The sequence below is a fragment of the Pseudopipra pipra genome, chromosome 27 (genome assembly GCF_036250125.1).
Source record: "Pseudopipra pipra isolate bDixPip1 chromosome 27, bDixPip1.hap1, whole genome shotgun sequence".
In the NCBI taxonomy this organism is placed as follows: Eukaryota; Metazoa; Chordata; class Aves; order Passeriformes; family Pipridae; genus Pseudopipra; species Pseudopipra pipra.
The window spans coordinates 2,047,160-2,074,667 of record NC_087575.1 but is presented as its reverse complement, the minus strand read 5'-3'; the positions used below and the strand labels follow the sequence as shown (position 1 = coordinate 2,074,667).

At 44.4% G+C, this 27,508-nt stretch overlaps 1 protein-coding gene across 6 annotated transcripts in view; it reads right to left on the bottom strand.

Annotated features, from left to right (window-relative positions):
- The window catches only part of ELAVL1 (ELAV like RNA binding protein 1), a 54,415-nt gene that overhangs the window by 7,760 nt on the left and 19,147 nt on the right, over positions 1 to 27,508 (bottom strand). For 2 of the 6 annotated variants that reach the window (XR_010425406.1, XM_064637505.1), the window contains exons 3-5: positions 18,559 to 18,662; positions 17,644 to 17,797; positions 14,279 to 14,504 (exon numbers count right to left, since the gene is read on the bottom strand). Coding sequence is in view for 5 of the 6 variants with exons in the window: in XM_064637505.1 (XP_064493575.1) it covers positions 14,279 to 14,504; positions 17,644 to 17,797; positions 18,559 to 18,662 (484 nt within the window). In the remaining variant the exon portion in view is untranslated. Of the gene's footprint in view, positions 1 to 466; positions 7,389 to 8,440; positions 8,555 to 9,076; positions 9,191 to 14,278; positions 14,505 to 17,643; positions 17,798 to 18,558; positions 18,663 to 27,508 lie in introns of those variants that run through there. The other 4 variants (XM_064637504.1, XM_064637501.1, XM_064637502.1 and 1 more) reach the window with 4 other exon arrangements.

The window sequence follows — 27,508 nt, the reverse complement described above, 5'->3', positions numbered from 1 at the left end:
CCCCTGTCCCCAAGTGCCACATCCACACGTTGTTTGAACCCTCCCAGGGGTGGTGACTCCCCCACTGCCCCGGGCAGCTGTGCCAGGGCTTGACAACCCTTCCCACAAAGACATTTTTCCCAATATCCAACCTGAACCTCTCCCATTTCCTCAAGAGCTCCCTCCAGAAGTTTCACTAAACACTTCTGATTAACAGTGTAGCTGGGCTTTGGGTTTGGTTTAATCGGGATGAAAACCATAAGATGAAGATAATGACTTTTTTTTCCTGAGAAACAGGAAGGAAACCAAGCACCTTCTTTTAATTCCACCTTTCTAACAAGGCCACAAGTTACAAAATCTTTAGTGGAGGAGCCTTGATTGGCCTATTCCTGAACACAGTTCAGATTCTTCTGAAAACATGTCAAATTCCAAACTGCACAATAATAATCCAATTCCTGCAGGGGAAAAAAAGACAAAATATGAACAATTAAGTAAAAGCCTAATTCTATTTTGAAGTACATCACCCTTCATCAGGGCTCATGTAAAAACATCCCAAGTATGTTCCAAACAAGTGCTCAACAAAACCAGTCATGAACATGTGGCAAACGTACAAAACTTCTTTGCACTATTAACAGATAATTTCATTTAAGTCTTAACACCAGTAAAATATCTATGAGTTGTTTCATTTAATTTTGAAAATCCATATAGAAAACAATGCTCATAACTCCATCCACAGGATTCTACAAAGCTGCTGCTTCATCAACAAATCTTTGAACTGTTTCAATATGAAAATTCCATTTTTTCAAACTGCTCAAAAATCATTGCAGAGAATTTCCAAGCACTTGAACTGAAGCACAACCAAAGTATGAACTTGGTACATTTGTGCAGTTATTTCTAAAATAAGTTAATTTACATAAGTCATCTCAAAATAACACAATGGGATTCAACTTCATTTTAGACATTTGGAAAGCAGTGTCATACTTTATTTAAAATAAACCCATGTAAAAACAAAGTTTAAATGAAAATGGTACCTGAAAAATAAATTATTTGATATAAAACAAATCAATAACTTAAAAACACACTAAATATACAAAATGTGTAACCATATACTGTACAGTATGGAAAGCAATTGATAAAACCTTCTGTCCCACAAACAGATTAATTTATAAACAAAAGATTACATAAGTTAAAGGAAAGGAAATCAATAAAAAGACTAGAAGTACAGTATTATTCAAATTACTTGTCAAATAAAGGTTTATCTCAACTTATGTTTCAAATGTCTCAAGTCATTTTCTTCTCAATGACCAAGTGAAAAAGTTCAGCCATTCCACCAAAAACTTGCTCAAAAATGTTTAAAAATAAGGAACAACAGTAGGAGAATATTGAGATTCTAAAACGTGAACACAGAAGCAATTTTCCAAGGTTTCAGGTGGCAGTTCTACCGTTACTGGTTTCCCATCATTAGCAACAAAAGAGAATTTCGGTGCTGAAAATTCCACTCAACAGAAAAATATCTCTAAACCTTTGCTGCTGTTGGACCGAGTGTGATCCAGAACGAACCACCGGGGTCGAACGTCAAACCCGCTCACGGCGGCTGGAGGGGTGGGGCTGGGGTTTGTTTTGGAGACCATAAAGGCTTTGACTGGTTTCAAATCATGCAGGAGGAGAGAAAGCAACACCTGGAGTTTGGTTTTTGTTCGACTCCACGGGGCTGCCACAGAAGGCGACCCCCCAAACGCCGCCGTACCCGATCAACCTACGAGCAGACACCTAGAGAGGAACGGCGACCTTCAGTCCCGCTGGCTGCCACGGAGGTACCGCCTCTTCCAAGAGAGAGGGAGGACACTGAGACCCCTTTTTTATGAATTCCACGGGTTTTTTTATTCTTTAATAAGCAGAAACCCAATAAGGTGTAATAATCACAGAAAACAACCACTGGCCTCTCGAGCTCTGGATTTATCCGTCCTATTGTGCTGAGTATCCCACCTTGAGAAGTGCAGAGCTACGTTAGAGGAACTTGCCTACGGCACAGAAAGACTCTCCTGCTTCCAAATGGAGGTTAAAGTACCTCAGGTGGCAAATTCAGCTCTGGGGCAACAAAAAACAAAATGGAAAAAAACCCAAAACACAAGTGCAGCTCCACTCAGGGAGCTCAAGGGGGTTGGGGTTTCCTTATGCTAAAGGTGGATTTGGTCCCTTCCCTCTAAAGCTATTCTTAGGTGCCTAAAAGTAGAAATGTAACAGTAAGGTGCTTCACTGACAGAGTTATAGAGGACACATTTCTTCATTATGGAAATCAAAAACACAGTGACCTTCTGAGAGAGGACAAACCACTCAGTGTTTGAGTTACAGGACTGAACCATCAGGCTGCCATCAGCTCACAAAAAAGCCTCCCAAACACCCTAATGCTCTGCAGGCAGAGCTATCAGAGGAGCTACTTTGAATGAACAGTTTATTATATGACCTGTTTATTGTGTTAAAAAAGTAAACGTGGGGACATCCTCCAAGGTTTTTTTTCTTTTAAAAGCACATATGTAATGATAGACTATCCAAAAAGGAACTTGAGTTATTAATATTTAGAGTGCACTCTAAACAAAAATCTCTCCTGAAATATTTGAAGAATTTCTACTTTATTGACCTTACCCAGAACATTAAAGCAACATGAAATTATAACAGATGTTTAAGAACCTTAAGGATATTCATTTTCCAAATTCAGCCTTAAAATAACAGGTTACCTTTACAGTTAGGTCATAATTTTGGTTTTGACTGGTGAACAAATGGAGTTATGCCAATTTTTTTTTTATATATTTTTAACTGCTTTGTATATAAATAACATTACTACAACGTTCAACCCCCTAAAAAATAGGTGTCCTCTCCATACAGGCACCCTTTGGTCATCTGGACAGGGTAAGTGACCCCACACTGACCAACTAGTGTTCCCTGCAGTGAGAGTATCCTGCTCCAGTGACTTGTGGATCTCTGGATTTTCAGTGGGTTTCATGCTCACATGATACAGATGTACAAAAATCATATCCAAGCAAAGGGAAGGAAAAGCTCTGTGGTCACACACCACTGTGGGGACGGTGACTTCTCCCTCCATCCTAAGAGCTGGAGCCTCAAGCCCTTCCCAGTGCCAGGGCTAGAACAGGCACAGGGATTGGCACAAGCTGGGCTCAGGAGGTGACAGGAACTGCACTGGCCAGTCCCCTCCCTCTGTCAGAAGAGTGAAGCAGCTAAAGTAAACCAAACCTTATGATGATGCAGCTTGAACAAAATAAATCCAACACTTGAGAGCATGGACACCATCTAACAGGGACTCACCGAGAACTGAACACACTGATTCTGCTCCTGTTTGGATTTCGGGTGCTGCCACCCCCTCATCACCTGAAGGATCTGCACTTGCCTCTGCCAGCTCATACCAAGCTCCTTCAGCAACATGAGATTCCTCTTCCATGTTTATGTGGAATTTCCCTGTCTGCTAACAGGAGGTTTAGGCTGTGAGGAGGCTCACGGCCAGCGTTCTGCACAGGATGAATTCCACTCATGTGGACAGCTGGGAAGCAAATGTAGGAACTCCCTTCGATATCTGTACAGGAGACCCTGTGACAGCAGCATGGCCAACTGTGTTTCCATCAGGAATTACACCTGGTCCTTCAGAAGCTACACCCAGAGTTGTCCAGAGAGGCTCCTTATCTGCTCTAAAGGATCCCAAAACACTCCCACTGCAGCTGCTCCTGTAGCACATCTCCAGTACAGACCAACAAATCTAGGTTTTCAAAACCTGATCATCCTAATCCAGCAACGAAGACTTTTCAAAATTCCCTACCTGAGACACTGTTTCTCATGAGGAATGTGAGAGACCTCTGCTTTGAGACAGCCCCTTGGTTCTACAAAGATCCTGCAAGCACTGACTGAGACAGAAGTGTCACCTGACAGAAACACCTGGCTTCTGTCAATTTAAGGGATGAAAAAGCAGAATATATCCACAGTTTTTCTACATTCCTTGACAATTAAAGAGGTCAAAACCTCTCTTGAAACAGGTCTGTTCAAGTGAGAGCTTCAAAGCAGGGTCTGCTGGATGGCATGGTGAGGACACCAGTTGCTTCTAACTTTTGTGCAGAAAAACTGGTGGCAGATGTCTTGTTAGAATTTAGTTTCCACCTCCAGAAGTTTCCCTTTGGTTTTTACTAGTGGGATGCACAGGTTGCTGTTTAGGACCAAAACCATCAAGAATATATACACAGCTATTTATGCCAAGGATCTACTGACTGTTGAAACAGTGCAGATCATACACTACTCCTGGTGTCAGCTCTGAATATTTCAGCAGGATTTTATCCTCTTTTCCTGACTTGAGCAGCAGTGCTTTCCTCATACCAATCACCTAGAAATTATTTTCAAAGCAATTATCAAAGGAAGCTGGGAACAGACCTGTCCTAAAAGAGAATGTTGCAGTAGTGGCACAAAACCATATCCTGCATTTCCTTCTTACTTAGCAAAGAATGAGAGATGGAAAAGTAGGGAAGCAGTGGAAAAAGAAGGGACAGTGATGCCAAAAAGCATCCAAGAGAAGTTGTTTTTTGAGTGGCAGCTGGCGAGCCCACAGCAATGTGCTGCTGCCACGGCCAGTGTGCTTGGAACCAGCACTGATGCAGAGCCATGTTTAGGGGTCATTCCTCAAAGTCTGAACCCCCAGCTAAATGCTGTGATAAACTGCAATTCCCATTTAGTTTGAAAATTTATCTTAAATGGAACAAGGCAAGAGAGAACGCCAGGAATTGGGAATGACTGCAGCCCACTCCTGTGGAACAGGGCAGTGCAGGGCTCAGTGGTGGTGGGACACAGTAAGAGAACTTCTCTGTACTACACATCTTTAACTTGGGAGAAGCCCCTGGATGCTTCCCAACCCCTCCTCATACACAGAAAAGAAACATTCACTGATGTAATAAATGATGACAACAAACTGGTGGGAACCTCTGGAACAGACAGTCAAGAGCACAACTGGGGGTGTGGGAGTGGGTTGGTTGCTGTGTCACAGTCACTGTTTCACAGCCCATTTTGCTTCTCAAGAGATGGAGAGTGAACAGACTGGCAGGAGAGACAAGGCTGGATGTTTTAACAGGAAAAGTCCCACCTGCATTCACTGCACACAAGCTCAGCCCAAGCAGGAGGCTGCTGGCTGGGCCAAGGCCTATCTGTAGGGTTTGGGTGTGTCCCAGGCAGCTCCAGAAGCACCAGCAGCTCCCCCAGGTCCCCACTGGAGCTGGGCAGCAGCCCCTGGGTGGCCCCAGGCAGAGGCTGAGGGAGCCCTGGGGCTGTGCAGGACTGCAGGTCCCACTGAGGGAGAGCAGGAACGACGGCAAGCACGAGGCAAGGGCAGCTGGGATGGAGCGAGACGAGCAGGCAGCATGGAATGGCCTCTGGAATCTGGGAATAAACTCTGGGGCTGGCAGAGGCAAAACAAGGAGACACTGCATTAAACTGCCAGGGACCCCGTTTTCACATCTGTTCTCCCTACAGAAGCACCAGAGCTGAAAGTGGCCGAGTCTCTAGTTGTGCACAGCACCTCACACACCTGCACCTGGCAGGGTCAGCCCTTCCAGGTTTCCTACCCAAGAACACCTGAGGGTCACGTCAGTCTGTGGCACATCCATTGTAGTGCTCGTTTCACAACTCTGTTTCTTCTACTCATCTGGCAAAGCAGTAAATTAAAATTCTCTCAAGGAGGAGCTACGGTTCTTTAAAACAACACTCTGAAAGCTGGACACTCTGTGCAATACTTAGCAAAAAAAGAACAGAAAATAAAAAACAAAACAAAATTTGAGCAAAACAAAATCAAATTTAATGTTCTTAAATGCAAAAGTAAAAACAAACAAAAAACACAAAAAAGCAAAAGAAAATTAACAGAAACAGAACAACTCAAAGTTTCAAGGCAGTCTGCAGAAAACCTGGGGGATTAATCTTTAAATCTACAAATCAAAGGGTTTTTTTTTGGTTAATATCTAACTTGCAAGTCGTAAGTACTTTTCTGCTGAGTGTTCAATAAGTAAAGCTAGTTGTCAAAACAAAATCCTAATAAAATAGAAAAATCTAGCACTCATTAGAAGGGATGCGAGAAATACAATGCTCAAATGTTTATAACTGGTTTTTCTTAACAAAATAGAACTGCCAAAGGAATTCCAACTACAATGATCTTGGAAAATGAGTAAGTATCTTGCTGCATTATAATGTACCAGTAAGTAGTGCACCATGCATTAAATATTTGGACAGAAGAGATTCAGTCTGATAAAGTAGCAACATATATTCACACTTGCTTTTTTTTGGAGTTTCATTTTGACTCTGAAATCTTCCCGGAGTTTCTTTGAAACTCTTTGGTCCATTCCTCTCAAAGTGGGCTTTAAAAGTCACGTTTCTACAACCTGTGAGTTGGACAGCTCGGCCACTGCTCAGTGTGCAACTTACCTCCCCAATGGTGTTAAAGTTAGGCTGGCATGCTACTACTTACAAGACCTTGACTTTAAAAAGCCTGATCCTCAACTAGACACACAGTTATGAATATTAATTGATCAAACAATTTACTGTCAACTAAAACATTAGTATTTCTCAACTTTTCTTCCATACTACTGAAACTGGGGGAGAGGGGGGAGAAGGAAAGGACATGGGGATGGGTAGGAAAAACAATAACATAAACCCCAAGAAAATTAATGAATTCAGCCTGATATTTTTCAGAAAATTCCAGTTTTTGCAGACAACATTCAATGAAACAAATGTTAGTCTCATAAGTGAAAGCATGCTTCAATTTTACCACCATCCAGAGGGTCTAGTTAATGCAATCTACTCAAGATTTCAGGGGGTTTTTAACAGGTTTTAAATGAAATAACTTAAAGGAACTTAAAATTGGTCTAACATTGTGGGATTTCAAACATTTGAACATGTCAGTTGCATCCCAGAATATAAAACCTTTTCACTTCTCATTTAGACTAAGACAAACACTTGTGAAAATTGGCGCAAAATGAGTTTTACACTAACAAAAATGTTTCAACTTCTGTCACTCCATTATCTATTCCATACAAAAAGCACGAGCAAGTTATTTGTGGGACTTGTTGGTTTTGAAGGAAACCTGTAAGATTTTGTCCCCCAGGCGGTAGCCATTAAGACTTGCTATGGCCATTGCAGCTTCTTCATAGTTTGTCATGGTCACAAAACCAAAACCTTTGCACTTGTTGGTGTTGAAATCTCGAATAACTTTCACATTGGTAACCGCACCAAAGGGGCCAAACATCTGCCAGAGGATTCCCTCATCAGCATCTTGACCAAGGTTGTAGATGAAGATACACCAGCCAGAAGATGCGTTTCCTGGAACATTTACACCAGAAAGCCCACTCATGTGATCTACACCCATAGGAGAGAACCTAGCAAATAAAAAGCACAATTCAATTCAATTAAGCAAATTAACTTGAATGGGAAGCAACGCAGAATGAATATTTTCTACATGGACATCAAAACCGCCAGATAAATGTTTCCCCATTCATATTGACAATCAAATCAACAGCTGCCAGGAAAAAGAAAGTTAAGAATTCCAACTGCTTTATCAACAGGGAACTATCCTTAGAAATAGGCAAGGAACAGGCAAGGCAAGGTTATGTGATCACCTTCCCAGGGGGCCTGGATGGTCTCTGAACTCAGCAGGGCTGCTCAGAGTGCCCAGGGCATCGGTGCAGAACTGCTCGAGTGGGGGGCACAGGCAGCACCTCCCCAGAGGCCACAGGCATCTCCCAATTATTTCACTCAGGGAGGTTTTTTCCCTTGTCCTCCTTTTCTTGCCTCTAAAATAGCATGTTGGGAACTCTAAAGTCAAATGGTTTCTTTGGGTTTGCTGGGGCAGGGGATGGGTGTGCTTGGTTTTTAGGAGTAGAGATTGTGTGTATTAATTTCTCGTTTTGTGGAACAGAACAAAACCTACTCCCTTTCCACCCAAAGGCAGCAGGTGCAGGCAAACACTCCCAACACGAGCAGGCTCAGTGCACAGTTTTACAATTTCAGTATGCATGGATGGTTTTATTAATTTTACACCAACTTCGTACCAGGAAAACTTAGATATGACTTTACTGAACTGGACTTTTAAAATCACCCATATTCACTCCTCCTGAACCCTGCCTCCTGCATAGTACCCCAGCAGGATTTATACAGAACAAAAAACTGAAAAACCTCTCCTTTCTGTGTCTTGCTTTATATTAATTTCTTTTCCCTATAACCCACATTTCTAATTCCCCTTTATTCTATTTCTGGCCTCCACCTTAGAAATTCAAAGCTTCTGAATATTTTAGGGCAATACTAGGGTTGCACAGCTAAGCACTCAAAGATCAGGAAATGTGACAGTTAAGGTGAAAAACTCACTTTGAACCCTTGTGCTTATTTATTATTTAAAAATGTGAGGTCACATAGAATTATAATGATACTCTACCAGGGGTTCCCAAACTGACTTGTACCACTGGTGACACGCAAACCCCTTAGAGGTGGTACAGGAGCTGCTCTCTGCCAAGAGCTTGGTGGGGGCAGATTCTGATTCTCTGCTGACCTGGAGGAAACAGGGAAGGGATGTCTGGGCAGTAAAGTGTGAAACACTTCCCCACTGACTCTTTCTTGCCCTGCATCAAGGAGCTGCTGCTGCCTTTGTCGAGGAGGGAGGGCTCAAGGGCGTGTGTTGGGAGCGAAGGGGTGGCAGGACACACACACCCCCACACACACACACACAGGGAATGGCTCAGCCTGTCCATTCACACCCCAGAACCACTCAGGGCCCACCTCCCCAGGCTCCCTGGGGCTCAGAGCTCATTGCCTTGGGCACCTGAGCTCCTGTGCCCTCCTGTCCCCAGAGCAGGGGTCCCTCCATCCCTCCCTCACTGTCCAGGGCCTCCCTGAGCCTGGGGTTTGGGGCACAGTGTGGACACACCTGAGCTCACAGACCCCTGGTGGCCAGCCCCAAGCAAATCCAAGTTTGGGAATTCCTGTACTACAGTCAAGCTGAAAAAGCAGTTAGAAGCATCAGAAGGTGAATGAGACGCACTGACCCGTGTGATCTGATGATTAGGTGACATACCTGCTATTTATTTGGGCTTTGCAGAAAAATGTTCCTGTGTTTGCATGCTTGATACACTTACTTGTTCTGACAGACACCTTCAGCTCTGTAGCTTCTTTCCATGTGAGTAATGATCTGGTAGGATGGATTTATCTTATTATCTGGCAAGTTTTCATCTCAACAGATCACCAGTCCTGGGTCCTGCTCACATGTAGGGGGGAGCAGCAAATCAGAGCTCAGAACTGCCTGACGTTGGTTCCAGCACTCAGGATAGCCCTGATCCTGCCTGCTCCAGAGCCTCAGGCTCTGCCCACGGGCCCAGGTAACACCACACCAAGGCTGCAGCCACTTGTACAGGAGCAGCTGGTGTTAAACGCAAGAACACAACAAACCTAAATGCACATCACAGACAAAATAATTGAAAATAGCAAGTACCTCAGCTCTTGGGATACACTCATTTTCAGAGAGATTTTTCCTCTCTTCCTGCCTTGACTCAGAAAATGTTACAGGTTTATTTAAAAAAAAAACAAACCAAGCAAAACATGGTAAAACCAAAAGAGTCCCCTAAAAGATTTGAAAGGTCACTTAAAAAAAACAACCCTAGGAAATGCAATTCAGCTGATCTGATGCATCTCTGTGCTCACCCTGCACATGAGGGACCTCAGACCTCTCACTCAGCTTGGAGTAACAGCCTGGACAAGCCAGGCTCGGAGCAGCTGACACCTCTCTGTCCCACCAGGAAAGATTTTTATGACCACACCAATTTAAGATGACCCTTAGGAAGTAATACTTATTAGGGATGTTTAAAAGACTGTCCAATTTGGGCAAACTCTAAGGCCCACAGAGATCCAAGATGTTTCAGAGGAAGAGTTTTTAAAATTCCATTAATATTGTAATTTGAATGATCTCAGTCTTATCACACTTACTGCTGGTGTCCTCATTTCTGCTGTAATTATTTTTATACTGTCTCCTCCACATTGCTTTTTTCAAGCCTCCCTAAGAGTCTGTAGCCAGTGTTATCTATGGATGGCTCTTTCAAGCAATGCTAACTTAAAACTCCAACATCTTGTGGCATTAAGTATCAACACACTGTACTTTTAATTGCAATCCTTTTTCATTTCATAAGCTTCTCGTTTATATGAATGACCTTTTGCTGTTCTGCCATGAGACAGACAGACTGCAATGCTCAACAGATCCTGGAACTACTTTAACACACTGGAGGACCATCTCAGAAATTACACTCCTAAATGAAAAACAATTCTTTTTAGGTCTATGAACATCCATCCTATAAATTATTTTCATAGAATCACAGAAACTTCTGAGCTTGGAGTGACCCACGGGGATCATCCAGTCCAACTCCTGGCCCTGCACAGGACACCCCAACAATCCCCCCCTGTCCCTCAGAGCTCCTGGAGCTCTGGCAGCCTTGGGGCCGTGCCCACTGCCCTGGGGAGCCTGGGCAGTGCCCCAGCACCCTCTGGGGGAAGAACCTTTCCCTGAGATCCATCCCAACCCCCTGGCACAGCCTCATGCTGGTTTTGCTGAACTCTTTTCACTGCACTCCAAGGACAGTCACACAGAGCTTCACAGGAGGAGCCATCCCATAATGCCAATAAGCAGGAACGTTATTTTTAATATCAGCCTATGATGACTTCACATGTGAACTTGGCAGCTTTTTTTTTTTAATAATTCCAGCAAGAGCAGGAGTTCAGCTACACTGACACTGTCCCTCTGACAAGCAACTTTTTCTGCTCTGCCCTGATACAGATGGGAATGACCTGCTGTGGCCAACACAAATCTTAATGAGAACTGGTCCAAGCTCTAAGCCTGCAATAAATCAGGGGTTCAGTCAAATAGTCACATATGGGAGAAGAGCAACAAATGGGGTTTCAGCCCCACATTCTTCCAGAGCCTTGATGAAATACTGCTCTGGATGAAATGGTTCCTTCTGCAGCATTCTCAACACAGACAACTCACATCCAAATTACAAACTGGCCCAAAAATGGAAAATTTAAACAATTTCACCGGAGTGAAACCAAACAGACGTGCAGGAGCTCTCTGAGCAATAATGCCAGTTCCAAGGTTAAACACTCCAGAGTCTTCTTGTGTTTCCCCTTGGATCAAAGAGCTATCAGAAATTACTTCCCTTCAAGCATTCAGGACTGAACTCGTGGACTGATACCAGTAGAGTTATGAGCATTACAGTAACTGGGAACTGGCTCTGACCCTGAACAAGTCTGAAAGCAAAACCAGCTGAACTGGGAATATCTGAGACTTGAAAGAACGTTCTTCCAGTATAGTGCCCTGGTGAGCTGCAAAAGCACAGGCCTTCCAGGGCTTCTGGGCACATTCTCACACTTCAGGAGCCAAACCCCTCCATTTAATCAGAGTTCAGCATCTGGAGATCTCCCATTCTGTGTAAGTAAATAAATCTTACGCTCAAAAGAAACCCCTGGCCCAGATGTTTTATCTCTCCTCCAGACACAACCCTGTGGCATCACTCCTGCATGGAAGCAGAGAGCCCATGTCTCAGAACTGGCAGGCCAGCCCAGCACTCCAGGGGGACACGGCACTAAGACCAGTTCCTGATGTGAGCCACAAATACCACAGGAACTCCAAAGGATTAACAGAACATTAAACAAAGGGTTGGAGTGATATCTGTAGGAAATTAATAATTACAAATTAGATACTAAGGGCTTAATCCTGGATTTACAGGGATTATGATGGAATGAGACGAAGTGTAATCAAAATGTCAGGTTAAGTATTCAACCTCTGTGGAGCAGAGACCACAACTTTAATTTATACAGACTGTGTGCACCGTGGAAGCAGCTTATCTTTCATCATGTCTTGTTCACCACCAAAACAAACAACACTCAGCCCAAGCTCAGGTTCTTGAGTTTAACCACAGGATGAGTAATTATAACTCATTAAGTTCACATCTTTTAAGGAAGACTCAATAGAAAAACTTCCAGCTAACACCAAAGGTGGGAAGAAAAATTCGAAGGGCTGTGGGATAGACCTGATGATCTTGGAGGTCTTTTCCAACCTTAATGACTCCATGATTCTATGGTACAAGTGCTGTGCACACGTGCACATATGTGCCTGCACAGGTCATCGAGGGAAGGAAGTTTTATAATAACTGCTGGAGGTCCTGCAAGTCTGTGACAAGACAGAGATGGACAGTCTGTGTCTCCAAGTCAACCAGTGGATCTTGTGTCCACAGTGTATTCCTGACAGCACAGCCTAACCCACACCTGCTCTGTTCCAGCCTCTGCCAGTCTGTGGTACTGCAAAACGTTCAGCTCTTTCCCCACCAGCAGGTCTACCCAAAGTGGGCCAAAATGTGCTGACAAAGGAGCACTGGGCACAGACAACTTGGGGGGACACAGTTCCCACAGCAGCAGGAATGGAACAGACAGAGGCAGAACATTTTCTTCCATCTGAGCTCCTGCTGACACCTCGAACCTACAGAAACACCAGCTGTGGCTGCCCCAGCCCTGGAAGTGTCCAAGGCCAGGCTGGACGGGGCTTGGAGCAACCTGGGAGAGTGGAAGGTGTCCCTGCCCATGGTAGGAGGTGGAACTGGATGAGCTTTAAGGTCCCTTCCAACCCAAACCATTCTGGGATTCTATGAAATGCACACAAATGACATTAATGCTGCTCTGAATGATGCAATAAAAGAATAATGAACAAACTGGTTGGTTATTAAAATCTAGTTTCACCAGCAATATTAGCATAAAGACATTAATCATTTTTATTGCTCCTGAGCGGTCATTACAGGACAGAATTAAAGCTGTTTGGTCTCTTAATTATGGATGTGAATTTTGTTTGTACTGGTTCTTCTGATACATCTTAATTCTGCAATAAATTTTAAGGGGAAGAATGATGAATAAAATGTCCAATTAAATTAAGAATGAAAAAACCAAGCCATAAGCCTCAAGATTTTACTAGGACCAGCCCTGGCTGAGACAGAGGACAGATGTACTTTTTAACAGTTCACTCAAAGGCAAACAATTCAGAATTTCACTCCTCAGCGTGGCACAGGAGGTTTGGTGTGGACATCTGGATGAGTGTCTCAGGAACACAAGGAGCTGCCTGAACTGAACCTGCCCAGGCTACAGCTGAAGAGAACAGGAGACTGGAGGCTGGTAGGAGCCTCTGGAAACCCTCCAGTAAATTCCCCTGCTCAGAGCAGGGCACCTGGAGCAGGTTGCTCAGGCCCATCCCAACCAGGTTTCGGCATCTCCAAGAATGGACATTTCATGGTCTCTTTAGGTAAAACTGTTCAACCACCCTCAGTGCAGCACCACAGCTGACTGCAAAGTTCCAGTTCTCTCTGGGACACACGACACTGAGTGTGCTCAGAACACTGAACTGCAGCCTGCTGGACAGGTACAGCAACACTGGAGCAGCAGCAGAGCAAAAAGCTGGCTGAGATTTTAGTCTATAATGGGACACTTCAGAGGAGAAAAACAATAATAAAAAAGGAGTATATTCCCAACAGGGAAACACTACACTCAGAAACTCTCAGGAACATAATCTCATCTCAAAGCCCATTGCTTATCTGTCACTATATCACATATTCCAGAGCACTGTCCAACCACCAGCTTCCTCCATAAGCATCCAAGGCAATCCCAATTCAAGCAATTCATACTCAAAAGAAACCAAGGCAATTCTCAAAAGGCAAAACACAGTGTCTTCCACAGCCCTGGAGGCAGACAGGATGCTGCAGCTACTCAATATTCTCATCCCTGAACTCGTGAGGCCTCGAGGGAAGGCAGAGCCCTGCCCAGACTGGGATGCAGGCAGGAATCCCATGGAACCTCCTCATCAGAAATAAGCTTTTCCTGTCTTACTATGACACGTCCCTGCTGGAACCAACGGTTCAGAGCTTTAATTAAGTTGCCAATTTATCTGTGTTCAGACCACAGAATGGGGATCTGTTGAGACAGGCACCTATCAACACCTCACTGTAACCCAGCTGTGGGAGCAGACCCCGGGGTGCAGGTACCTCCACACTCTAACTCCAACATAAATGTTACAAGTAAGATTTTTACTTTAATCATATTTTAATGCAACACTTTATTTACATGACACTGCAGGACACACAGTGCACCACGGCTTCATTCACACATGCTGCAGTGAAGGTGTCACTGCCCAGCTTCCCAGACGGACACGGGAACAGGAGCACAGCCTTAAATGCATTTATTCCCCCTAACCTACCTGAATCTCTGCGCCTGGTGATGCACTGGCCCTCCGAACCGTCGAGCTGGTGAATGACACAGCTGCGACAACAGTGCCACATTTTTGTTCTGGTTAGGGTTGGCTGCAAACTTCACTGTAATGGGCTCGGAGGAACCTGGGGGTTTGTGACCATTGAAATTTGTAATTGCCTCTTCTGCTTCTGACCTTTTGTCAAACCGGATAAATGCGACCCCTCTGGACAAACCTTGTAACCAAACCAATAAAAAAACAAAAAGAAAACAAACAAAAAAACAAAACAAAACAAAAATAAAAAAATTGAAGTTCAGGATAAACTCAAAATAACTTTGAAAACAAAAACCAAAAAAGTTCAATATTTCTGTGGTCACAGCTTTCAAGTTCTCTACATTTACTAACGTTTCTTCAGCAGCTGGAGGATAAAGTACAAAATTAAGAAACCAAGGACAAATTAACACATTCATTTCAGTTATAACAACCACACTGACTACAACACTTTAACTACAATGTAGTAGAAATTCATCACCAACTGACGTTTTCATTAATAAAAAAAACCTCCCCAAACATTTTAAATTAATTTAACAAAAGAATTCATTCCAGTTGCTTAAAAACAAACCCAAACCCTTTAGTTTCAATTACTTTATCACTAAAAAGCATCTGCAAACACAGAATTGACACATTTTTGCAAATTTTTTCATTTTTCCATCCTAGAAACACACTCAGGTTCAGACATGAGGGAACAAAGGTCTGACTGTAATAAAGGAGTTTCACCCTTTAGAATGGAGAGATCACAATTTCATCTGCACCACATTCATTATTTCTAGCTGGCACATACATTATTTTAATTCATTAAAATCAATGAAGAATTACCTCTTAGTGACTGCACTGAACCAATTTCACAGATGGTTAACATGTGGATATTTTAAACATCTGATATTTTTTTCCTAGTCCCAGCCCCTGGATGCCCTGTGAGCTTCCCCTCCTCCTCTTGATTCTCATCTGTGACTTGATCCTAGGCTGAAAACATGGTTTATCACAGTGAACCTAAAGGGGCACATTTTGTTTAAATGCCATTCCAAAGCAGAGCACTTGTAGGATTTCACCAGCTCGGTTTCAGAAAGGGACACATCAAATACTTTCATGTTTTCTTTACACCCACACAGGGCAATCTTCAAAGCCAGTTTCAGAATTTAAGCTTATCATAAATCACAAGGTTGTTGATAACAATTAAGGATGACTTTCCCTGTTTCACAGAAGGAAGTGCATCATGCCAAACTCTGGGCCTGCAGCAAGCAAGGTGTGTTTGCATCTGGGGCACTGGGAGAACTTTGATAAAGAACAACAGATGGGCTCCCCAGACTAGAGCTGACAGCACTAAATGCTCAGGTACCTCTGGGATCAGCCTCCTGTGCCAGGGGGAAGCCTTGGCCCACCCTGGAAAGGCCCAGAGCAGCAGCATCACCCAATGTCAGCAAGGCCTTTCCCAGAGCTCAGCTTACTGTGACTCCTCTACTTTCATGCTGCTCTTCCTAGTGCTTCTCATCTGATCTATCACAGCATTAATTTAAAATATAAATATTGTAGAAAGCGTCTTTTTAAACAGAATAATTTTCAAAAAGCTAGAGAATCACCTCTGTGGGAAGGTACAGCTAAAAGTACAAATCAAAATGTGTCCTAAGTGGGACTATATCAAGATATCAAAGGCAGGTTTAAAGCCACAGCTACATTCCTGGTGGGAAAGCAAACCCAGGCTCTGCAGGCATTAACTTTGTGATGTGGAATCCATTCTTCAATTAATTCATCATTAAGGCTATTGGAAAGCAGGAGGTGTGTTCTGAGCTGAATTACACAGCATCAGGCCTCAGCACACCTGTGAAAATTCTATTATTCTTGAAGAGATTTTATCTGTATGACTTCTGTCATCTCATTTTACAGCTCTGTCAAAGTCAGGTGCTATCCAGACCCCACAGACTGCCAGAGGGGATGATTAGTTTGGACACCTGCATTAATAAGTTTGCTGTGCTCCACGAGTCTTTTTCTTGCTTCTCTCTAGAGCTGCCACCTGGACAATCAGCTCTAGAGACAGAACCACGCAGGCATCAGAGTTGGACAAAATGAATCCTCCTCTCTAGGAAGGAAAGGAAGGGATTTTCCTCACTCAGCCACAGTGTCTACAAAGTCAGTCCCCAGATCTCACCCAGTCACCTGGGACTCCTGAGCACAGTGGTGTTTACAGCGTGGTCTGACCAGATGGAGACACTTCAAAGCAGTTCCTGCCCCAGGAGCTGGCTCTGATGGGGACCCAGCCCTGCAGCCCTCAGCTGCAGTCACACTGATCCCACCAGAGCCTGCTGGTGGCCCACTTGGAATTACAGCACATTCCTCACAGAGCAGGAGAGCTGCTGCTGAACTGATGTGTATAAATGTGTATAAATGCACATATTCCAGTTATAAAGGTTAAATGTGGAATTGCTAGAATTAGATTATCTTCTATTCTAACACAGCACAGGCATAATCAATGAAAAAGTGTATTTGCAGAAGTTCTCCCCAGATTCATACATGACATACAAGCCACAGAACACCTGGGTGACAGGATAAGCCAGACTCTGCATTTACCCAGTCTGAAATGATGAGGTAAGAAATTTAAACTCTGAAAACACATTGTAACAGAGTCAGAATCACCATCACAAAAAAAAACCCCTTAACTTTGGTCTCCCCTTAGCCAAGTGCTTAACTGAACTTCTTGCTTTTCTTTCTCTTTTCTTTTTTTTAAATAAACAAAATACATTCAGAGCTTTCAGGGCAGTACCAAGTGTATAAAACTCATTCTTTTGCTTAGCAGTAACCACAGAGGCCTGGAAGACACCTCAAATGGTTTAAAATATGAGAAAACTGAGTGAGTTTCAAGATGGTATAAAAGGCAAAACATATTGTTTTGCTTTTAAATCTGTAACTGTGGCCTGGAATTTGCCTGTGGACAACAACTGCAGATGTGTAAAGTCAAGGCAAGGTCAACACTCCAGGTTACACACCTGGCCCAGAAGCACAACTGCACTGCAGTGACAGCAAGTGTCAGAGCAAGAGAGATCTGGCAAATCAGCAACTGATAAAAATGACAATAATCTTATTTTGATACAATCCAAGGCTTGGGCTCCAAGCTAGCAAAGGAGGCAGCAGAATCATTCTCTGTTTAAAACAAACCACTGGACAAGGGTATCCTGTGAAAATTCCATCAGTGGTTAACACCAGACGTCATGGTTAGTTTGTGGAAGTCTAATTTAATTAAGTTTAGGGACTGCCAGTGTCAGAAAACCACTAACCATGCTGTACATGCTCCAGTTTAATGCAGCCAAGGCACCAGAGCTCACCTGTGGTTTGATCCACGAGCACACGGGAGTTGATGATGCGCCCGAAACGGGAGAACATGTCTTCTACATCCTTCTGTGTCATCGACCGGGGCAGGCCACTGATATATAAATTAGCATCCTTGATAACTTCAGAACTTGGGCGGGCATAGGAAACCTTTAAAACAAGGAAAGGCACGCTCAGGGTGTTAACAGAGGAGATCAATTTATTTTGTCACGAGCCAATTTCGTTTATTCCCCGTTAACAACACGGGCGTTTTTCCTGGAGTTTTAAAAAAAGGAACAAGGAGAGGGAAGGAAAAATTGACAAAAGGAGAAAGGGCAGGTCTCTACATGACTCCATTCATTTTGGGTTCATCCAACAGATAATAAATACACTGGCACTGCTGTAAGGAGACAGCAATGCTCCCAGCAAACACATCTGCCGTGGTGAGGAATCCCAAGTTTGGACACTGTCAGTCACCACAGCCCACACTGGGAACTTGTCCTGTCAGTGTATTTCTTAAAGCTTCATGAAAAGACTTTACCAGCTAAAGTGCAATTTTCTGTCTTAATTTCTGCTACTAGAGAAAGTTACAACTATCACCTTAGCAGGTCTGAATCCTACACACACAGCACAGCTGTTGTTTTGGACAAGGAGTGCATGTGTAGCAACAAGATTTAAAATAAACATCATGAAGTATCCAAGAGGTATGTGGATTTTTTGAAAAGCCTGGCAACAATTCAGAATGGTCCCTCTACTGCTGTAAAAATGGTGGGAATAATTAAAAAAAAGGAATTTTTGTATTCAAAAACACTCTTGTTTAAAAACACTCTTCTCCCAGATTCACCCTTCCTGTAGTTGGGAGCACACAGGCCTTACCACTAGAATGAAGTTATTACAATGCCATTTTCAGAGAAGATAGAAAAACCTCCTACCTTGATAGTTTTTGACTGAAGTCTGAGGCCATTCAGTGTGTTTATTGCTCTCTCAGCATCTTTTGCAGTTACATAGTTCACAAAGCCGTAGCCTAAGCTGTGTCCTACAGGGAAGAACATTTTAAAAAAAATTAATCCTAATAAAAAAACGTTATCATCATCAAAATGAAAGGAAATGCAAATGAGAAGTGAATTCAACACAAATATAATCCACACAGCAAATATTTCAATAAGCCAAGGAGGTTCCCCAAGGCTGGCACAGACCGTGAGTAACTCGGAGCTCTTTCACTCTGGACATCCCTCTGTCTCCACAGACAGCAGGTGTTGGACAGAGCACCCACCAACAGCAAGAAATTCAACACTAAAACACCAACTCTGACCAGCCTTGTAAACTTTATGGGTGTGGAACAAAGGCAAGAACTTAACCAAGTTCATTGGTACAAACTCCTGTAGAGAGAGAGCGGAAAGTGCCAGGTAAGAAACCACGAGGCTGCTCAGCTCTGTTTGGCTATTCCAACCTCCACTCCTGGGGACAAGAAGGGAAAAAGAAGTTTCCAATCCTTCATATTACAGCTGATGAGCAGCAAGTTTCCCAAACTCAGCACCAAAGTGAAGAGTGAAAAATTCTCTTCAATGCAGACAATTAATGTGCTATCACTTTAGCTAAATTTACTCTTAACTCTTACAGAAGGAATTTGATACTAATAATTAAAATCTTTAAAGCATTTAAGGCAAAGGATATTTATTTGGATTCTTTGGATACTTATTTGTTCTCCTTTAATCTCCAACCTCCACAGTTGCTACTATCAATTATAACACTACACACTAAGATCATTTCAGGTTGGAATTTCACAACAATTAGAGGCTCTTATCACTGTAGACCTAAAAATAACTAAAATACTTTCAAAGACTGTCTCAGTGCAATAAAACAACTCTAATTCAACACAAGACATATTTTTCAGACAACTTCTGTTTTTCTCAGCCAGATCTACGGAATTTTCTAAAGAACATTGTAAACATACATAGGAAAATGTGCTATTTTATTTTAACAATATACTATACTATAACAATAGTTTTAAGTTATTAAGCTCTGTTGTTAGGCTTGAGGACACTACAAGACACAGCTAATTGCTAAAGTAAAGGAGTCTCCTGTGAAATGCAGCCCTTTTTTAATCACACAATTGGCTCTGCAATGGTCTTGACTGTCAAGGAAGGCTCTTTATGCTTTCCAGAACACCAAATACACACCCCCAGGTGTCACACGGTGATATCCTGGCACAGCTGTCAGAGGAACTGAAGCAAAGGGCTGCAAGAGATAATGCAGATTAACTCCAGCTACTGAAAAAAGAACCCCCAGTCTGCTGAGGCATCAAGACTACGAGTCTAAAATCCACAAGGACTCAGAGTGTTGGTGCCAAGAGCACCGTGACAGACTGACTGCAGAACTGCCCCTGGCACGGCCTCTGCCTTTGGCTGCTTCCTTGGGAAACCCAATCCAGCAGTAACTCATCTGCACCCAAACAGTGCCAGTGCCTGTTGTCTAATGCACCCCCTGTATAAACACTCCCAGGTGATTCTTGCTGTCTGCCAAAGCTCTCAGAGAAGCCAGATCTGCTCTGTGCTCAACCCTCACACAGAGCCAACGTCCTGTTCCCCTGCAGACCTGGGGTTAAACATCCCCACCAGCCTCTCAGGGTGCCACACACTGCACACAGCTGAAGGCAAACCCCCCTGTGACAGCCAAGTAGGATTTAACTCCACATAGAAAACAAAAAAATTGCAATAAAAGATCTTAAACACCAACTTCTGCACCTTTATCCGATAAAGACCCACAGATAATGCCTGCAAAATTCTGATCAATGTTTCTTACATGTACCCACAGCACAGTTTTTGTGGTTTCTTTTTAACATTCACTTGGTTTTATTAGTTGGATATGGTCAATCATTTAGGTAAAATCTGGTTGGTACACACCCACTTACCTACAGAGATTCTTTTCCCTTAAGAAAATTAATAATTTAATAATCAGAAAAATGTTCAGCACCTGCACCCTGCCCTATTTCTCCAGGGTCTGACCAAGAAAACAAAGATAAGTTTAAGAGGGAACAAATACCAGGTGAACAGTTGGCAACGACTTTTCCCTCTTACAAGGGTGGGAAGGGCCCAACACCCCTCCCAGGCCCAGCACCTCAGCCCTGCTCTGAAGGCTCAGAGCACCAGCTGCTTTATGGATATTTTCAGTCTGTCCCAGAAGTCACATAAACACAAATATTGCAGCAAACTACTGAACAGAACCAGGTCCTAAAAAAGCTCATGGAAATAGGCCCTTACAGACCAGGGAAACATATTCCAAACAAGACTTGCTCTATTCCCTCCAAGTGTGACCCACACTGAGCACTGGCAGTCAGGGCTGTCTCTCCCTGGATGGATGCTGCACTGGGGAGGGTGTGACTATTCTCCTGACAGGTCAAAAAGAGGAGGATTCCACACCATATAAATCTATTAAGCTGTCTTCAGCACACTGAATATCCTTCCCTATTCCCTTGCAACAAGTTCCCAGAGAACACAGTAGGCATAGAATTGCAGACCACGGAATGGTTTGGGTTGAAAGGGACCTTAAAGCTCATCACATTTCAACTACTGCCATGGGCAGGGACACCTTCCAGTGTCTTTCTGGGAGTCCAGGTTGCTCCAAGCCCCGTCCAACCTGGCCTTGGACACTTCCAGGGATGGGGCAGCCACAGCTGCTCTGGGAAACCTGGGACAGGGCCTCACCACCCTCACACAGAATAATTTCTTCCCATCTCATCCTGCCCTCTGGCACTGGGAAGCCATTCCCCTTGTCCTGTCCCTCTATCCCTTGTCCCCAGTCCCTCTCCAGCTCTCCTGGAGCCCCTTTAGGCCCTGCAAGGGGCTCTCAGCTCTCCCTGGAGCCTTCTCTTCTCCAGGTGAACCCCCCCAGCTCTCCCAGCCTGGCTCCAGAGCAGAGGGGCTCCAGCCCTTGGAGCATCTCTGTGGCCTCCTCTGGACTTCTGCCAGCATGTCCATGTCTTTCTTGTGTTGGGGTCCCCAGGGTTGGAGGCAGCTCTGCAGGTGGGGTCTCACCAGAAGGGGAGTAGAGTGTCAGAACCCCCTCGCCTGCTGCTCACACTTCTTCGCTTTCTCCCAAAGCATCAGACAGGTTATGAGTTTATGCAGTTTGAGATCAGTGAGTCCAGTCCCTGGAATCACAAACTCTACATATTCCCTTGCCTCAAAGCACACACAGGCCCACAAAAGCAGTTCAGATTTTTGTTCCCAAGCACTCTGACTGGAAGCATGTTCTACAGCCTCCACTCAACACCCAAAGGGATGTCTTCATAGTCCATGTCCACTTGTTCCTGCACAAATCCTGTCCTTGAGCTTCCACACACTTCCCCTTCCAAGTGTCTGTCCCCAGAGCACCCCCACACAGTCACCATATCCTCTTGGCCTTCTTTGCTGTTTCTGTCAAAGCAAAATTCTGCACCCTTTTCACTTCCAGTTTTATATAGGTTGCTCAATGACTATTCCTTATCCAAGAGTTTGAAAGTTCTGGGAAATGAGGGAGGTAATGGGGTTTACACAAATACAGATGAAAAAAAGAAGCCCCTGAAAGTGGCAGGATCACAACAGTCAGACATTCTCATATTCCATCTAGGAATATGATAATAAGTTTGACTAAACCCCAATACTACAGTCCTGTTAACTTTTACCTGTCACTAGGTGAGGAAATATCAATTACCTGTATTTCTCTACAATGACCTAGAATGCAAACCATCCCTTAGTCTGTACTTACCACCTTTAAACTCCATCACACCACGTAGTCTTTAAGCACTAGGAAAACCCAACCCATGCAAAACTGACAACATATATTAACTTATCTTGCTCTAAATACCCAAAACCATCAGCCTGAGCCATCCCCTCCCACTCAGTGACCGGTGCTCATCTCTGCACCACACGACCCTCCCATCACTGCAGGAGGCACATTCCACCATTCCATCACAGTTCCCCCTGCAGGAATGCTCTCTGCTTCACAGTTTCACTCCATGTTCCCTCCTCCTAAAACATACACTCTACCTGTGTGCTAGGTATGCCAGGAAATATATAAGGAACTGGCATTCACACAGCATTATGACTGTTGTCAAGTGTTCAGCCCAGGTGAAAAGAGATGTTCTTTGCTTTCTCAGATGTTCTCAGCCTAATACAGAAACCTCTTGTGCAAAGCAAGGTGGTGCTGTAACAATTTTCAAACCATTTTAGTGGATAATAATTTAAAATATTTTTAAAAGTTTGCATAGACATAAATAAAAATGTACTAAAGAGACAAAGCTAGAAAAAAGAGCAACAAGTAGGTCCTTATCTGGATGAATAATTAACAAAGTGACTATAAAACCTAGTTTTAAGCAAAATACTACACTCCTTCAGCAGAAAGAATCCAGTTTTGTTTCCATGATAAAAGGCCCTTTCATGAGAAAGGGCAGTCGTTTTCTTTCTGTGCATCACTTGGGTTTCTGTCCATGTCTCTGCTTCCTTTCCCAGCTCCCAGGACACGTGGCTTCAGTCACCAGCTCCTTCCTTATTCCCAGCCCACTGCTGATAACTCCAGCTTCACCAGAGAGCCTGATATGAGGGCAGAGCACTTCACTGAGAGCTGATAACATCCTCGTTATCCTGTCCTTCTTAAGGAACCCCAGAATTAAACCCAGCTCCTGTTAGGTCAGTGCACCTCAGTATGAGGGCATCTCCTGCTCCTGAACTGGGAAGCAGTGTTTGGAGGATGTAGCTGGGTTTGGGTTTTTTGTTTGGCTTTACAAAGTGTGCTGTGAGTGATAACCAGAGAGCCTAAATATGCCTGAATGCATTGAGAAGTACCACGTAAAATACCAGGCATCAGCACGCTGAAAAAAGCAGAATTCAGAGTGGTGAGTGTAGCTTCTGAGGATGAGAAGAGAGATTAAAGTGCTCAGATGTGCCCTGTGTGGGCTCCCCTTAGCACAGTTACACTGTTGTACAGCCAGGGATACAGAGTCACACGAGCCCAGAGAAAAATACAACCACTCTTGCACCAAACTTCCCAAAAAGTGTTATGCTGATGGAGAAGTGCACCCAGGTAGGACTGGGATAGCAGGTGATCCAGAGGCTGTATCCTAATCCCTGAGTGAGTCACACCACATATGCAGCATCTTCTGCTTCCTAACACCCAGGAAAACATGCAGATGTGTAGGCAGAGCAGCCTGGCTGAGCAGGGAGCTCGTGGCACAGCTCCAAGGGAAACAGGGAGCACAGGAGTTGGAAGAAGCTACAAAAGGAAGAATTTGGAAACACTATCCACTGTGTCTGAGGAACAGCAGAGCTCAACTGCAGTTCAGACCTGAAAGGAATGCAAATAAACTAAAGAATAATACCAAGGGTAACAGGGAAAGGTTCTGCTGTCTCAGCAGCACCAGGCTGGAAGTGTGGGAGCAGATTTAAGGTGCGAACTGAGGAAAGGGGGACAGGATGCCCTCTGTGCCTCACTTCACCAACACCGAGGTCTAACAGACCTCTGCACTTTGGAAAGAGCTCATGGAGAAGGGCCAGTGGATAAAGATTGAGACAGGGTTGAGTGAACTTTTCCCAGTCAAGCCCATGGGGGCCTGAGACAGGCTCTCCATAAGGGTGATAATCACAGAATCACAGGATCAGCTGGGTTGGAAGGGACCTCTGAGATCATCAAGTCCAACCCTTGATCCACTACCACTGTGGTTACTAGGCCATGGCACTGATGCCACATCCAGTCTCTTTTTAAAAATCTCCAGGGACGGAGAATCCACCACTTCCCTGGGCAGCCCATTCCAATGTCTGACCACTCTCTCTGTAAAGAAATTCTTTCTAATATCTAACCTAAACCTCCCCTGGCACAAGACACCAGGCATAAGACACCAGGTTCATGTCCCTGCCGAAACTGCTTCATCTTTGAACAACCACAGAACTGGAAGAGGTCTCCAAAAACTGCAGGAAGGCAAGTGCCACATCCATCTCCAAAAAGAGACAAAAAAAAAACCCCTGACCTCCACTCTCCCAACCCCCTCCCACACACTCTGCATGTTCCATGCCTGGAACAAGGGGAGTTTGCAGGGTCTGTCCTGGGATGTGCTGTTTTACCTTCTAGTCCCAGACCTGGAGGAGGTGATGGGAACGTGCTCTCACCAAGACCAGAGATGACACCAGGCTGGGAGGGACCTGTCAGTGCTGGGGCTGCCACCCACAGGGGCCAAACACGCTGGGAGAACAGGCCAACAGGCAGCTCATGGAACACAGTAAGGACAGATGCAGAGTCCTGATCATGGGGAGGAAGAAACCCTGGCAACAACAGCCCGGGCAGTAGATACTGCCTGGAGAGCTCTCCATGGAAAAGGAGCTGGGAATCACAGTATGGAGTGTGAGCCAGGGTAACAGCACTGTACTGACGGAGGCAGAGCCAAAAGGAACAAATCACGCTGTGTTACAGAACACTAACCCACACCTTGAATACTGCATCCAATTTTTAATGTCCCCCAACACAGGAAAGACACTGATAAACTAGAATGAGCTCAGGAAGGGCCACCAAGCCACTCAGAGGACTGGAACATGTGGAAGTTTGCCCATGGGACAGAGTCCTGAATGATCTGCCCTGGTCCCACAGCTGACTCTGCTCTGAGCAGGAGGCTGGACTAGTGTCCCTTAAAACTGCACCATCCTGGGACAGAACAAGGAACTCGACACTACATTAACCTCAGGTCCTTCTAGTTCCACATAACAAGGTCTTTTGGCACTGACAGCCTGGATGAATTCTTTACCTAGGGAGGGATGGAACAGAACTAACTATTAATGCAAGGTTTAGTGAAGGTAAAGAATCCCACTTTTCTTTTTCCTCTCAGGATTTTCTCCTATTCACGGAATCATTTCTAAATTTTGAGTTTATTTCTAGTGTAGTCCTTAAGCCAGAGCCTGGAACTACCAAAACTGCTACATGGCTAGGAACAAAGGCTGGGATGATGTTCAGTTATCCTATCCCACATTTTTGGAAACACACACTCTCACAGTCTATTTTTGAGTGAAAACTCATCTCCACAGGTTTCCACAAAATTTCTTCTGTCATTTTTTTCTCCACTGGTCTGGGGTGATGATGCTGGTTTCTACCTCCTCCTTATAACCTTCAGCCCAAGGTTAAATCTGCTCCACATCATAACTTTTAACCCCTTTTTCACTTCAGTATTCTAAATGCCAACTTCAGAACCTGCCGTGTTCTACATGTGCTGCTTGACTCAGCTCTGCAGAAAAGCACTGGCTATTCGTTACATCCTTGGCAGATTTTGTTTTCATACTGAGAGGTGTCCTTAGAAAGAAAAAGAAAAGAAAGCAGCTTCATGAAGGATTTCTGTCAAAACATATTTTTGGGTGTGAACAAACATCTGAAGTATTTAATCACTGATCTTCAAAACCAACAGCTGAAGGGCATGATTTTCCATTTCATGTCTGTGTTGATAAATCCCATTATCACAACATAGAGGTTCTACTTATTATTGTCAAGCACATAATTCACAGTATGTTTTTGAAAATACAGGAAATCACAGAATCCCAGAATGGTTTGGACCTTAAGGCTCATCTCATCCAGTCCCACCCCCTGCCATGGGCAGGGACACCTTCCACTAGCCCAGGTTGCTCCAAGCCCCTCCAACCTGGCCTTGGACACTTCCAGGGATGGGGCAGCCACAGCTGCTCTGGGAAACCTGTGCCAGGGTCTCACCACCCTCCCAGCCAACAATTCCTTCCCAATCTCCCATCTATCCCTACTCTCTGGCAGTGGGAAGCCACTGCTCCCTGTCCTGTCCCTCCATCCCTTGTCCCCAGTCCCTCTCCAGCTCTCCTGGAGCCCCTTTAGGCCCTGCAAGGGGCTCTCAGGTCTCCCTGGAGCCTTCTCTTCTCCAGCTGAACCCCCCCAGCTCTCCCAGCCTGGCTCCAGAGCAGAGGGGCTCCGGGCCTTCATTAACAATACAGATGATACATCTCAGCTACTGTGGAAACACAAAAAGCTAAAGCTAAAACCCACAGCCTGAACCAAACCTTTTGTCCTGATCCAGTCCCCAAGCTCCCCCTGTCCCTTATTCAGCCATGTCCTCACACCCTCTCCATCAGTGACACTGAGCAGCTGCTGTGCCCCTCTGACACAATCCTCCTTCCCTCTTGTGCTGTGGTGACCACAGTGAGCCCCAGAAAACTAGAAAACATGCTGCCAGAGTCAGAACTGAGCACAGGAGTTTCAGTGCAGGTACTGAAGCAGCATGTTAATATTAAACACCATTATTACTCTGCCTGGCAAAAACATTCTGCAGTCTTCTATACAGATTTTGGAAAATGGAAGCAAGTCCATTTTTGTTTGTCCAAATAACTTCCTGAAGGAACGATTACTCATTTTGAAACACTTTCATCTTCTTCATCTCCAGTTTAGTCACGAATGCTGCCCAAAACTATCCTTAGTCACTGAAACACTGAGAGAGCACCAGAAACCCCCCAGTGTGCCTGGGTCAGGTTGGGGGCAGAGCTCAGGATTTGGGCTTGTGCCCAATCTAGGAAGAACCCTGGGAAGCACTGTGCTGTTGTAAGACTGGATCATTCAGATCAACACTGCACCAGGAATTGCTGCACCGTGCTCCACCTACGCTGAGAGTACAGAGACAAAAGCTGAGGTTTATAGTGGAGCATTTCCACAATATTTGTCCTTTAAACACCTCTGTGGTGCAGCAGCTCAGGACCTTCCTCCTACAGGACCTGAACTCAGCTTTGTTACAGTTCCTCTGACTAAGACTCAGGTTGCTCTCTGAGCCAATTCCTGCTTCTACTTGAGACTTCAAACAAGCACATCTTACTGAACAGACTCTTGATGGCAACAGAAAGGAACCAGGGAGGAAAC